General features: G+C 33.6%; 1 protein-coding gene across 1 annotated transcript; it reads left to right on the forward strand.

The window, feature by feature from the left end:
• The first annotated feature begins 7,921 nt into the window (after nt 1-7,921).
• Nucleotides 7,922-11,558, forward strand: LOC111793174 (beta-glucuronosyltransferase GlcAT14A-like). The gene is made up of 4 exons (XM_023674946.1): nt 7,922-8,765; nt 8,871-8,946; nt 9,048-9,163; nt 10,793-11,558. Exons 1-4 carry the CDS (start codon nt 8,186-8,188, stop codon nt 11,305-11,307), a joined length of 1,287 nt encoding a protein of 428 aa, XP_023530714.1. The 5' UTR covers nt 7,922-8,185; the 3' UTR covers nt 11,308-11,558.
• Nucleotides 11,559-14,177: the final 2,619 nt, after the last annotated feature.

Below are 14,177 nucleotides of genomic sequence, written 5' to 3' on the forward strand. Positions count from 1 at the left end.
TTTTTTTTTTTTTTTTTTTTTTTTTTTTTTTTTTTTTTTTTTTTTTTTTTTTTTTTTTTTTATGTTTAAAAGTATTATTAATTTTTTTTTAAAAGTTTAGAGATATTTTTGTAGGCACCACAAAATTAGAATGTATTTTTATTAATTTATTCTTAAACTAAATCTATTTCTTAGTGAGAGTAAAACAGGTCAAGCTTGCTTGTTAGCCATTACTAACATTAAAGGACGAGTTTGTCTGTATATATGGGTCTATTTATTATTTTCTACACACCACCATTAAATTATTCATCATAAAACAATATTTCAATTTTATTTCAAATTATTATCGAAACACTCACAATTCTGATAAACTCAACTCATCCTAATTTATATAATTTGAGTTGAGTTAAAATAAATAAAAATCTTTTGCATTTCGAATGATGGGTAAATCAAATTTCAAAATATATATTGTTGAGTTATAATACAATTATAATATATATATATATATATATAATTAAAATTGAATAAAATTTTAAAATATATATTAAAATTGAGTTATAAATTATAATTAAATGTTTGAAAATAAATAAATAAAGAGATGTTTACCAAAATAAAAATTTGAATAAATGATTCGGAGTTTTACGATTTATTTTATTTATTTATTTATTATTATTATTATTATTTTTTTTGGAGAATTTTGTATTAATTAAATGAAGAATATGAAAAAGAGTAATTATGAATAGGGTTTCATTTTCGTTACTTTTTCTTCCGTTAAATTTCCAATAATAATATCATTGAAACTTCTCCGCTTTAAGTAATTGGTTGACTTCAAAACAAAGCAAACCTCTAAATCACTCCTCCAAACCTCTCGCAATATTTTGATTTTCAACCTAAACTTTTAACTTACATCCAAATCCACAAAAATGAGATCGAGAATTCTTGAAATCGACAAATATATGAGGTAAAAGATTTTCAACTTCTACGTTGTAAGTGTAACGACCCGAAATTTTTTACTTAATTTAAAGTCTCTAATGTATACATATCATAAACATTAAATGCGGAAGACTTCATTTAAATTCCATAAAACAAAACATTTATCTTAAAAGCCATGGACTTATGTGTTTCGAAAATATCTTTAAAACTATATAATAAAAGACTAAATAAAATGAATAAGAGTTTAAGTTAAAAACATCATATTCTAGGCCTAAGACTAAGAAAATAAATACCACTACCCTATGCATGTATCATGGTCTCGAGTTGTGGCCATCGTCAGCCGTACAGGAATGTCTTGCCTTAACTTGAAGAATGTAGTAACACATGACTTGAGTATTTAAAGAAATACTCAGTGAGTGACCCCACTATTGGGTTAAATGCAACAATCACATGCAATGAAATAATGAGACCTATCTTTCGTTTCGTTTTCCCTACGGTGTTGTCTTAACGGGTAAACTTTGAACGTGTACCATATACTTTACACACAGCCCATATGTGCGAGTATGGGCTCACCAGCTAGTTCGCACACCGTTGGGACACTTTCTTTATCCGGTGGGCATACTCTAAGATCCCCTCATGCCAGAACCTGTTAGAACTAGTAACCGTCACGGCAGCGCTATGCAAAGCATAACGATCGTTGTCCTGTCATTGGATGTACACGTTCGTACCCTCGTGATGGGATAGGGGTATCCCCCCAGATGCATGAACACACACATAATGCATGAGGTCCCGCTACTTCTACATTTATCATTAATGAACCTAACCCCCCCTGTCACGTTCCATGCTTCATGTCATTCTCATTTTCAATTTACGTTTCATACATATTTCTATCGGAGTTATGATTCCAGGCAGTTTACCATATTTCATGTCATACAATTCATGCTGTATACTCACAATTTAAGAGACCTAACATAATGTTCTATGCTTTTAACATAACATTTCATCATATACACATCATACCATAACATATTGCATCGCAATGTATCATGTCATAAACGAGTCATAACATAAACACTTCATAGTTATATTGTTCTCTAACTTATCATAGCATTAACGTTCTTATACCTATTACACACATATCATTACGTGAACGTACCTTAGTCATCTCATCACAAGAACTTAACCTAACGCTATAGTTCTATCAATACTAACGCTATCATTCTATCAATCTATCACAAACCTATCTCTTTCTACCCGTAGCCTAACCGTATTCTTCCATCAATCTCTCTTATCCATATCACTCAAGTATGTAACCTAACCTTAACGTTTCATGAACGTATTTTACATCTATCGTTACATTTCGTTTTGTGCATCATTCTTGTACCTATCTCAAACATATCCTTGAATACATCGTATCATAATTATTATCATACAATTCACATATTATAACATATACATAACATATAGGAAGCATATCGATCCACATAAAATTCACACATATCAATATATATGACACATGCAGAATCACAGGGCACGTGTCAACATCAAATATAACCATGCCAATAGTAAGGTCACTTACCTGGCTAGCTTAAGTCATTGTCACGAATATATCTTTAATGAAATTTCGATTCCGTCCTTTGAAATCCAAGTCAACCTATATGAGCCCATGACATTAGTTTCAGGTTTGAACTCTACAACATTATTTCTCTAATTTACATTGGTCCATCGTTAAAAGTCTTTAAATATTATATAGCTATAATTATATTTTTGTTAGAAATCTTATTTTTCATGGTTATTGTTGTATAAGAGAGATACAACTATTTCAAGTTATTTTGAGTTTTACTACTCNTCATCATATACACATCATACCATAACATATTGCATCGCAATGTATCATGTCATAAACGAGTCATAACATAAACACTTCATAGTTATATTGTTCTCTAACTTATCATAGCATTAACGTTCTTATACCTATTACACACATATCATTACGTGAACGTACCTTAGTCATCTCATCACAAGAACTTAACCTAACGCTATAGTTCTATCAATACTAACGCTATCATTCTATCAATCTATCACAAACCTATCTCTTTCTACCCGTAGCCTAACCGTATTCTTCCATCAATCTCTCTTATCCATATCACTCAAGTATGTAACCTAACCTTAACGTTTCATGAACGTATTTTACATCTATCGTTACATTTCGTTTTGTGCATCATTCTTGTACCTATCTCAAACATATCCTTGAATACATCGTATCATAATTATTATCATACAATTCACATATTATAACATATACATAACATATAGGAAGCATATCGATCCACATAAAATTCACACATATCAATATATATGACACATGCAGAATCACAGGGCACGTGTCAACATCAAATATAACCATGCCAATAGTAAGGTCACTTACCTGGCTAGCTTAAGTCATTGTCACGAATATATCTTTAATGAAATTTCGATTCCGTCCTTTGAAATCCAAGTCAACCTATATGAGCCCATGACATTAGTTTCAGGTTTGAACTCTACAACATTATTTCTCTAATTTACATTGGTCCATCGTTAAAAGTCTTTAAATATTATATAGCTATAATTATATTTTTGTTAGAAATCTTATTTTTCATGGTTATTGTTGTATAAGAGAGATACAACTATTTCAAGTTATTTTGAGTTTTACTACTCTGTATTTACCCTCTGTATTTACCTTTCCCTCTATATTTAGTGTGTGGTTTTTAATTCCCTAATCTCCTTCTTTTCATCTGTTACCTTTTCAGTCTGTTCTCATGTATTCCAAATTTCCAGTGAATCTCTGTTTCCAAATCTTTCCTTATCTCAATTTCCTGTTTAGAAGTTTTCTAGGTCATTCTATCTTTAATCTATTCATTTGGCTACGGATCAAAATTTAATCTAATATTACTAATCTGACTTAATTTACTATAATCATATAAATAATGATAGGTCATTCTATCTTTAATCTATTTATTTGGCTACCGATAAAAATTTAATCTAATATTACTAATCTGACTTTTACTAGAATCGTATAAATAATAATTTGACATTTAGTTTCTAACTCAAACCTAGACCATTGTAATAATTCAATCAAGATCTAACTATAGTTTGGTGTGATTTCTACAAAATAGGATAAAAAAAAAATAGGATAAAAGAAAATGAAGATTTAATATATACCTTATTGATCTATCTTCACGCAAATCTTCTGGGAATCTCAACTAGAATTCTCATTTTTTTTTTCAAGTAAATCTGACTATTATTGTTTTTTTTTTTCTTTTTACAGAAACTGTTACTTTGTGTAGTAAGATGGGTTGAGGAGAGATAATTGTGGGAAGGGATGAGATGCTAGTGCAGAGAAGTGGGAAAATGTGGTTTTTTTTGTTTATTTATTTATTTATTATTATTATTTTAACTACTATTTTATAATTACTTTTATTTGTTGTGGGCTATTACATAACAACCTATCAAAGATTTGGAATCCGAATTTGACACCTAATGACCCCTACATTCTAGTACCATATGATCATGCTACTTACTCATTCTTAAGAATGAATACCATCTTCATAGAAAAATTTCTACGAGGTCATCCAACATAAAATTGATTCAAGTCCCGCGATAGAAAAATTAATTAATTGAACTTTTTAATTAATCATTTATCATTCATGAACTATGGTTTGCTTCCGTGTAGATCTATGGTTGATCTCTTATGTACTACAAGAGACGTTGTGTCCATAGATATAACAATCATAGTCAAATTTGTTTTATTCTTGTAATTATATCTTATACCTTAAGTATCATTGATGGTATCTAACACCTCCATTTCACATAAATAATTTGGATCGAATCATTTCTAACAATTATGAAGTTGATTGTATCAATAATGATATTAGTTTTACAATAGATTCTTTAAGTTGTTACTTGAACATGATCTTTCTGTACGTGATCGAATATTGTTTAAGATTATACTAATAACTATAAATTTTTCATATCATGGATAATGTAAAATTATAAATAAAATCATAAAAATAAATAATTAATTACAAGGCTTTAGAGCATACATCCATACATTATATGACAATTTGTAAAGATGTCTACAGGGCAGTGGAGATGGGGAAGCCTTCCTTATCTCGATCCTGCCACCTATTTCATTCCCAATCATTGCAAAAAAATCCATTTATCTTTTCGAGAGGAGGATTCTCAGTAGGGCAAATTTCTAACATGAAATTTTTTCTTATTTATTATTATTTTTTTGAAAAAGAGTTATTTTAAAGTTTTTGTAATTTTTAATAAATCAATATATTCCAAAAACAAAATATATTTATTTATTTATTTATATGTTCTATCAATTTTAAAATTTAATATTACTGTTAACAATTAATTTTTTTTTTTTTTTTTAATATGGCTTAAAAATATAACTATATATAACATTTTTTTAAATGTGTTCGAAATATTTATATAATGTGAGAGAGACAGTTAAGCAAAGATGGAGAATATAATCTCGTGTATAGCTCCATTTATCTAATGAAAAAAAATGTTTCCCGCTCCCTCTCTCATTCTTCGTCTAAACGAAAAATTTCTGTAGATAAAATAGATATCTCAAGGATTCACGAATAAATTAGTCATCTCTAATAATTTATTTTTTTGGTACGAAAAATCACGAGCTCTTACACGGACTTTAAAAACACCTTGTGATGCCACAATCCAATTTGTCTAAATTTGGTCCAGCCTTTTAATTTGTCTAAATTTGTTATATAAATTAATATATTACGTATGATTTTATGGAATTGCATAATTAATACATATATTTTTAATTTAAAATGTGTTTTAAGTCTCCGATTTTTATCGCTAATTTTCTAGATTCTTAGATATTATATCTTAATATTCTTTCTTTTATGATTTGATTCATAGTATATTTTATTTTATTCTCAATATTTAATTAATTTATATTTTCTTTATCGGTAAGTATTAATTCCTACCTTGTATAGTAACATATGAATATCAATGAGAATATACCTTTAATTCCAATTCTATTTCTCATTCAACGGTTCATTTCATATATTTTAATTCAGGGATTAGATATAATCTATATATTTTATCAATAAAAAAATTCGATATATTTATTTTCTTTTTTCTATACGAATATTCAAATTCAAATGGCTTAGTCTCTTTTTATTTTTTATATATATATATAAAAACTAAAAAAATAAAAACAAATTGAAAAGAAACGCAAAGGAAACATATATCCGATCTTGAGCTTGAAGCTCTGATACCAAATGATAAGATAAGGAATCAACTACAAGGGGAATAAGATTCGGATTACCTTGTTGATCGAATATCTCAAGACAAGAACATTGTTTGAGATTCGAATCACTCCACAAGCAAGATTGATCATGTCGAGCTTGAATGATTCTACATGCAATCTAAACTACATAGAATTGCAAAGAAACTTAGCCATTGGCTAAAGAAAAGCACAAATGCTTCTTTCTATATTTTCCAAGTCTACCTTACAAATACAACATACATGGCTTTATATAGCCTCAAAATGAAACTATTAAAGGCATTCCAAAAGTTGTAACATTCATACTTAATGGCCATAATTAACCATTATGTAATTGTAACCTAAAGTAAATAAAAAGTCTTAAAATACAATAATGAAATACAATAACTCTAAATTGTAACCCACCCAAAATTTATAACAATCAAACTTCATTCCTCTTCAATGTGACATGAATTGCAACCTCTTTTGATAATTTTGACAACATTTTCTTCACATCTTCATTGAAGTATATTGTATGAATGATGTCTCTTGGTTCATATCATTCTCCACTTCTTCAAGAGGATTCGTCCTCGAATCTATTTGTGAAACTTTGCTGCAAAACATAAGATATGAAAATACAAAGGCCCTCACAACAATCTCTCATGTGTATACACTCAAGGATTTTTTTTAGGCCACTCTGTTTGCACTCATTTACACAAATGAAGCTCTCAATCTCACCTCTCAAAATTTTGAATAGAGCAAAGATTGAATTTTGAACTTTGGGTCGATTAAAATCTAAAAACATGAAAGTAAATAAAAATCAAATTGAAAAAAAAAATGCAAAGGAAACATATATCCGATCTTGAGCTTGAAGCTCTGATACCAAATGATAAGATAAGGAATCAACTACAAGGGGAATAAGATTCGGATTACCTTGTTGATCGAATATCTCAAGACAAGAACATTGTTTGAGATTCGAATCACTCCACAAGCAAGATCGATCATGTCTAGCTTGAATGATTCTTGTTGATCAAATATCTCAAGGCAAGAATACTTGCTTGAGATTCGAATCACCCCACAAGAAAGATTGATCATGTCAAGCTTGAATGATTCTACATGCAACTTAAACTACGTAGAATTGTAAAGAAACTTAGTCATTGGCTAAAAGAAAAACACAAATGCTTTATATATATATATATATATATATTTTAAATTTAGAAGCCATGCTCAAACGTGAATGAGAATATATGTCTTAACCATTTATCGAGATAACCTAATAAGAATTCAAATCTAAATGAAATTTTATGTCTTAACTATTACCTTACATTTTCAAAAAAGTCTTTAAAATACGCTTAAATTTTATAAAAAGTTAAAAAAAAAAACGAAAATATTTCAAAAAAGTTTCAAAAATTTTATTAATATATTTAATTGTTTTTAAGTATAAATTTGATTGATATACACCATTTTTTAATTAAAAAAACTAATTGCTTTTAGAAAATATAACGTTAAAGAAAAAAATAGGTTAATTAATGGTGGAGAGATGAGGATAAGTCAAAGAAGCATTAAGATGGATCAGAAACGGAGATTTTAAATAGAAAGTAACATAAAAGAGAGAAATTAGGTGCAATTTTACTTCATAGCTATATAATGCTATTCCCCCATGGATGAAATCAACCAGTTAGAGAGAGAAAGAGGAGTGAGACAGCCATGGCTGCCTGAAAGGGAAAGGACGGAAATTAGAAATAGAAACCTTTTTTTTTTTTTTTTCTTTTTTGTTGTTATCGTTTTAAAATGGGTTCTAGTTCGTTTCTCAACTGTACACTCCAAATCCCTCCATTTTTGTTATAAACCCAAATTCTGTTGATTCTAATCCTGTTACAGTACGGATCAAGAAACACCCAACTCCAAATTCAACTCGATTTTTCCGTTTCTGCACAAAACCCTCCATGTTTTCGTCAATTTCTTTGTGGGTGATTCGATTTTGAAGGCGAAATGAAGAAATTAAGAACTTATTATATGCATTTGAGAAACCCACCGAATATGGAGCGGCGATGGATCTTCCCATTAGCAATCGGTTCGATGGTTTCTCTGTTTCTTCTGTTTCTTTCTATGGTGACTTCTCCTGGTGGAACCCCTCTGTTTCCGTTTTACAAATCGGTGGCTGTTTCGGGTTCGTTCTTCGTTGAATCGAAGCTTCATCCGGTTCCGATTTCATCGCTCCCTCCGCCGCCGCGATTTGCGTACCTAATTTCGGGTTCAATTAGAGAGGGGAATATGTTGAAACGGACGCTTGAAGCTTTGTATCATCCGATTAATCGGTATGTTTTGCATTTGGACCTCGAATCGCCGCCGGAGGAGCGGTTGGATCTGCAAAGTTACGTGCAGACCCATCCGATTTTTCAGAAATTTGGGAATGTGCAGGTTATTGCTAAGGCTAATCTTGTTACCTATCGAGGGCCAACTATGGTGGCTAATACATTACACGCGGCAGCGATTTTACTCCGAGAAGGCGGCGATTGGGATTGGTTTATTAACCTCAGCGCTTCGGATTATCCTCTTGTTACTCAAGATGGTGGGTTGATTTTTTGAGTTGAATCTGCTTTTTCTTGACGTTTTGCTTATGAATTGATGAATTTGATCGATGGATTTTGGATTTATTTTCTTTGTTCTGTTCTAGATCTGCTGCATACTTTTTCTCAATTGCGTCGTGATCTCAATTTCATTGATCATACTAGTAATATTGGATGGAAAGAGTAAGTGAGACCTGTTTGTTCTTGGTTTTTGTTCGTTTTTGTTGATTGTTTTGGCTGGTTTTTGGTGGGTTCTTGCTGAAATTGGGCGTTGATATCTGTAGGAGTCAGAGGGCTAAACCAGTGATCATTGATCCGGGGTTGTATATGTCGAAGAAGGCTGATGTGTTTTGGATTACACAGCGACGAAGTGTGCCTACAGCCTTCAAACTCTTTACAGGTAAGTGTCCTTAAATCCATTTCAGGACATGATTTAAGACAACTTTTCTGTTTCTTAGAACAAAAATTTGGGGATTACATGTTTGAATAACCATTGTTGAGGTGGTAGAGCATTGCTTAGGTTGTCTTCTTTTAATCTGTTCATATAAATAACACATGAATGAAGTTGTTTTGTCTTTTGATATCTGTATTTGTATTTGTGAGATCTTACATCGGTTGGAGAGGGGAACGAAACATTCCTTATAAGGTTGTAGAAACCTCTCTTTAGTAGACGTGTTCTAAACACTGTGAGGTTAGCAGACAATATTTTCTAATGGTGGACTTGAGTTGTTATAAATGGTATCAGAGCTAGACAATGGATGGTGTGCTAGCGAGGACGTTGGGTCCTCAAAGGGGGTGGATTGTCAAATGGTATCAGAGCTAGACAATGGATGGTGTGCCAGCGAGAACGTTGGTCCCCAAAGGGGGTGGATTATGAGATCCCATGTCGGTTGGAGAGGAGACCGAAACATTCTTTATAAGGGTGTGGAAACCTCTCCTTAGTAGATGCGTTTTAAAAACTGTGAGACTGACGGCTCTACGTAACGGGCCAAAGCGGATAATATCTGCTAGCGGTGGACTTGGGTTGTTACAAATGGTATCAGAGCCAAACACTGGATGGTGTGCCAGCAAGGATGCTGGGCCCCCAAAGGGGGTGGATTGTGAGATCCCACGTCGTTTTGATAGAGGACCGAAACATTCTTTATAAGGGTGTGGAAACTTCTCCTTAGTAGACGTGTTTTAAAAACCATGAGGCTGACTAACGGGCCAAAGCGGATAATATCTGCTAACGGTGGACTTGGGCTGTTAGAAATTGTATCAAAGCTAGACACTGGACAGTGTGCCAGCGAGGATGTTGGGCCCCAAAGGGGATGGATTGTGAGATCCCACATCAACTGGAGAGGCGACCGAAATATTCCTTATAAGGGTGTGAAAACCTCTCCTTAGTAGACGCGTTTTAAAAACCGCGAGGTTAACGACGATACGCAACGAACCAAAATGAACAACATCTGCTAGCGGTGGACTTGGAATGTTATAGTATCATAGAAACACAAACTTAAAACTACTAAGGCTTTAGTTTTATTGTGATCCTGTCTATTGTCTTATCCATGTAGTTTTGATATTGATTTGTTCTGAGCTAATCGCCTTCTGAGTCTCCGAGCAACATATCTTATATCATTCAGCTCGTATTGTTACATGATCTTTATTAGTTTCTGTTGCTTTCTGGGTTCTTGGATAATCATAACTGGTGATCTTGGTATCAATTATACGACTAAATCGTTCATACTACCTTCGTTTCATAAGTTTTTGGATGATTTGATCAATAAGTTACTAAGTTGAATCACTTGGTGGAAACAATTTCTCATGTTCTTTGGTGCTTATAAGTTAGGGTGGTAAAATACTGGGAAACGTTCGTGTAGGTAATCTTGAGAATATGAAGTTGTTTCGTGCACGAAGAGTAGCTTTAGAAAGATAGAACCCGAGCGTATAGTATCGAATGAAAAGAAAACAACTCAAAGGATATATATTTGAATTATGTGTGTTTGAAGGGTATGGTATTCTTTTGCTGAGCTCGTGTGTCGTATCTCAGGTTCGGCTTGGATGGCGCTTTCTCGGCCTTTTATCGACTACTGCATATGGGGGTGGGAAAACCTACCTCGGGTTGTCCTAATGTATTATGCAAACTTCATATCCTCTCCGGAAGGATACTTCCACACTGTCATTTGCAACGCTCAACAGTTCCAAAACACAACAGTGAACAGTGACCTCCATTTCATATCATGGGACAATCCTCCCAAACAACATCCTCACCATCTCAATCTCAATGACTTGCAAAAGATGATAGATAGCAATGCTCCATTCGCCAGAAAGTTCGTTGGAGAAGACCCCGTGCTCGATGCAATCGACAAACAACTCCTAAACAAACGCCCCAATATGGTCGTTTCTGGTGGTTGGTGCATTGGAAGCCATGAAAACGGGACCGATCCATGCTCGATCACCGGCAGTATCAATGTATTGAAACCTGGTCCGGGAGCAAAACGACTCGAAACCCTGATCAACTCGCTGTTATCAGAAGAGAATTTTGAAGCTAGACAGTGCAAATAAAGGTAAAATTCATCCCAGATGGTAAAATTCAAATCATGGAGTCATTGGTGGAAAGGTCATATAAATGGGTGACTAAAACTTTTAGTGCAAAACTGTGTCAGAATCTTTGTAAGGCCGAATATAGTTTTGTTTTGTTTCTTTTAAGCTTTTTTACTCAGTTTCTCATTAGCTTCTCAGCTTTAAATTTTTTTGTATTAGTCTTCTAAGTTTGATACCATAGGTTATAGACCATTTTCCTCTATTTTTATCTTTATACTTTTAAAAATATATTCTTATATTTTTAACTTTTGTTTCATCCACTTCGTGTATTTTCAAAATTTCTGATTTGATCCCTACCTTTTACCATAATGACCATTTTGGTCGATGTTTGAAATTTTTTAATGAAAATTTGGTATGTGACCGGAATTAAGGAGAGATCAAATTGTGATAAAGACTAAAAATGAATCAGAGCGTAAATCTTCATGATAGTCAATAGCTAGATGAAAGGAACCCGTTTAGAAAGTTTGAAGTTCTCGAGAGCTTAGAGATTAGACTATAACTATAAGAAAAAATGGTTATATCATTTTCACGTGTCATCGACGAAGAATTTAAATATAGATGGGAATGAGGAGTTTATAAGGAGTTTGAGGTGGCAATGATTGGTACAAGGGAAATAGTTGTGAGATAGCTTAGCTAGAGAGATGGGTTTCCTAGTTTTTGATGCACAGCGACGTTTGACAAAGGTTTGGTAGTGATGGTGTCCCAGCAAAGACAGTATGAGGCTTCTTTGGGTTGACAAATATTCTAGACAATACCATTTTCAATTGCAAGAGAGCATAGCTGTGATTCAAGTTTACAAGGACAAACGAGGGGGAATAAATTAATTTATTGGCCGTTGGGCGATATGGGTAGATTGGAATAACTTGACTATCCGGGAAACAAACGTGGATCTTAAGAATGATTTTGTGAGATCCCATATCGGTTGGAGAGGAGAGCAAAACATTTTTTATGACAGTGTGAAAATCACTCTCTAGCAGACGCGTTTTAAAATTTTTCAAAAGAAGTCCGATAGGAAAAGCTAAAAAAGGACAATATTTGTTTGCGATGAGGTTGAGCTATTACAAATGATATCAAAGCCAGACATCAGGCCGCGTGCCAACGAGAACATTGAGCTCCAAAGGGGGGTGGACACCCGGACGCTGGGCTTTGAAAGGAGGGGACATCTGGCGCGAGAATGTTGGGACCCAAAGAAGGGTGGATTGTGAGATTCCACATTGATTGGAGAGAGGAATGAGTGTTAGTAAGAAAGCTGGACACCGAAAGGAGGTGGATTGTGAGCTGTTACAGATTTGATTCTGGGTTATGGCATGGAAACAGAGGGACGTTTAGTTATCCACACAGGGTAATAAGCAACGATTAAATCCGATCCACTAATAAAATGGCTCATAATCTAGCTGGGCGAGTTTGTCTAAACGACAAGAGTTCTAATATAGACATCTCAACTTTCAAATTGGTTTGTTGATGTTTGTCGAGAAGATACCCAACCTATTAATGCTCAACGAAGAGAAGGTTATGGAGAGCCTTCTCGCAAATGGAGAAGATCGAGCAGAGATGAACATGTGGCTACTATACAATGAAGCAAGCAACCACATGACCAAAGATAAAGCGAAGTTTAAGAAGCTTGATGAAAAGCTCATTGAAAATGTGAAGTTTGGAAATGTGAAGTTTGGCAAGGGATCAATTGTACCAATCCAAGGCAAAGAATCCACCTTGTTCTAGTGCAAGAATGACAACTAATGTCTTGACCGAGGTATATTATAACCTAAGTTTAAAGAGTAATTATCAGCCTTGGTAAGATGACGGAAGAAGGAAGTAGAGCGGAGTTAGTTGGCTCATTCCTCAAGATGTTCGATAGAAATGGAGTTTTGTTAATGAAGGTAAAACGGTCACATGATTGCTGGTACAAAATACTATTGGCGACAAGCCAACCCACCTATTCATTGACGGTACTCGCAGACATAACTTGACTATGACATTCAAGACTTGAGCATCTGAACTTTCAGACACTCAAAATGATGGGAGAAAAAAAGACGGCTATGGGGCTACCCAAAATGATACAATCGAACCAGCTATGTGAAAGTTGTCTAGTCCCCAAACAAGAAAGATTGTTGTTCTCAGCTTAAATCAATTTCTGTGCTAAATGACTACTGCAACTGATTCATGAAGATTTATGTGGTCTGATCACTTCATCGTCGATTGCTAGTAACAAGTATTTTTTCTTATTTGTTGACGATTATATCCATTGGATGTGAGTGTACATGCTCAAAGAAAAAAGAGAGGGATTATATTCGTTTAAGAAGTTCAAAAAACTCGTTGAAAACGAGTCTAATCAAAAGCTAAAAACATTGCGTACCGACGAAGGTGACAAGTTATCTCAGAACTTCTCAAAGTTTAGCAAAGAGGAAGTTATCATGTGTCAACTCACCGCAACGTACACTCCACAACAAAATAGTGTGGTCGAGCAAAGAAACCACACCATAATGAACACTACAAGAAGCTTACTGAAGAGCATGAAGTCCCAATGATCTTCTGGAGCAAGGCAATACGACATGTGGTTTATCTTCTAAATTGTTTATCAATAAAGTCACCCCCTACGAAGCATGGTTCAGTAAGCCACCTCATTTCTAGCATCTAAGAGTCTTCGGTTGTACAACACATGTTAAAGCTGCAAAGCCATATATCAAAAGGCTTGATGACAGAAGCAAAGGATGGTGTACTTTGGCATAGCGGATAGGACTACGACACATAAGCTATTGATCAGCAACATGAGAAAAATTATGTAAGTAGAGATGTATTCGAAGAAGAGAAAAGTGGGATAGTCAGCGTCGGTG

This window comes from Cucurbita pepo, chromosome LG04 (genome assembly GCF_002806865.2).
Source record: "Cucurbita pepo subsp. pepo cultivar mu-cu-16 chromosome LG04, ASM280686v2, whole genome shotgun sequence".
Lineage (NCBI taxonomy): Eukaryota > Viridiplantae > Streptophyta > Magnoliopsida > Cucurbitales > Cucurbitaceae > Cucurbita > Cucurbita pepo.

Excerpts from the sequence above, each read along its gene's own strand:
- LOC111793174 (XM_023674946.1), top strand. The coding sequence starts at position 8,186 with ATGAAGAAATTAAGAACTTATTATATGCATTTGAGAAACCCACCGAAT. Across the intron at positions 8,947-9,047 it reads AGTAATATTGGATGGAAAGA|GAGTCAGAGGGCTAAACCAG; the intron begins GTAAGTGAGACC and ends TGATATCTGTAG. Across the intron at positions 9,164-10,792 it reads AGCCTTCAAACTCTTTACAG|GTTCGGCTTGGATGGCGCTT; the intron begins GTAAGTGTCCTT and ends GTCGTATCTCAG.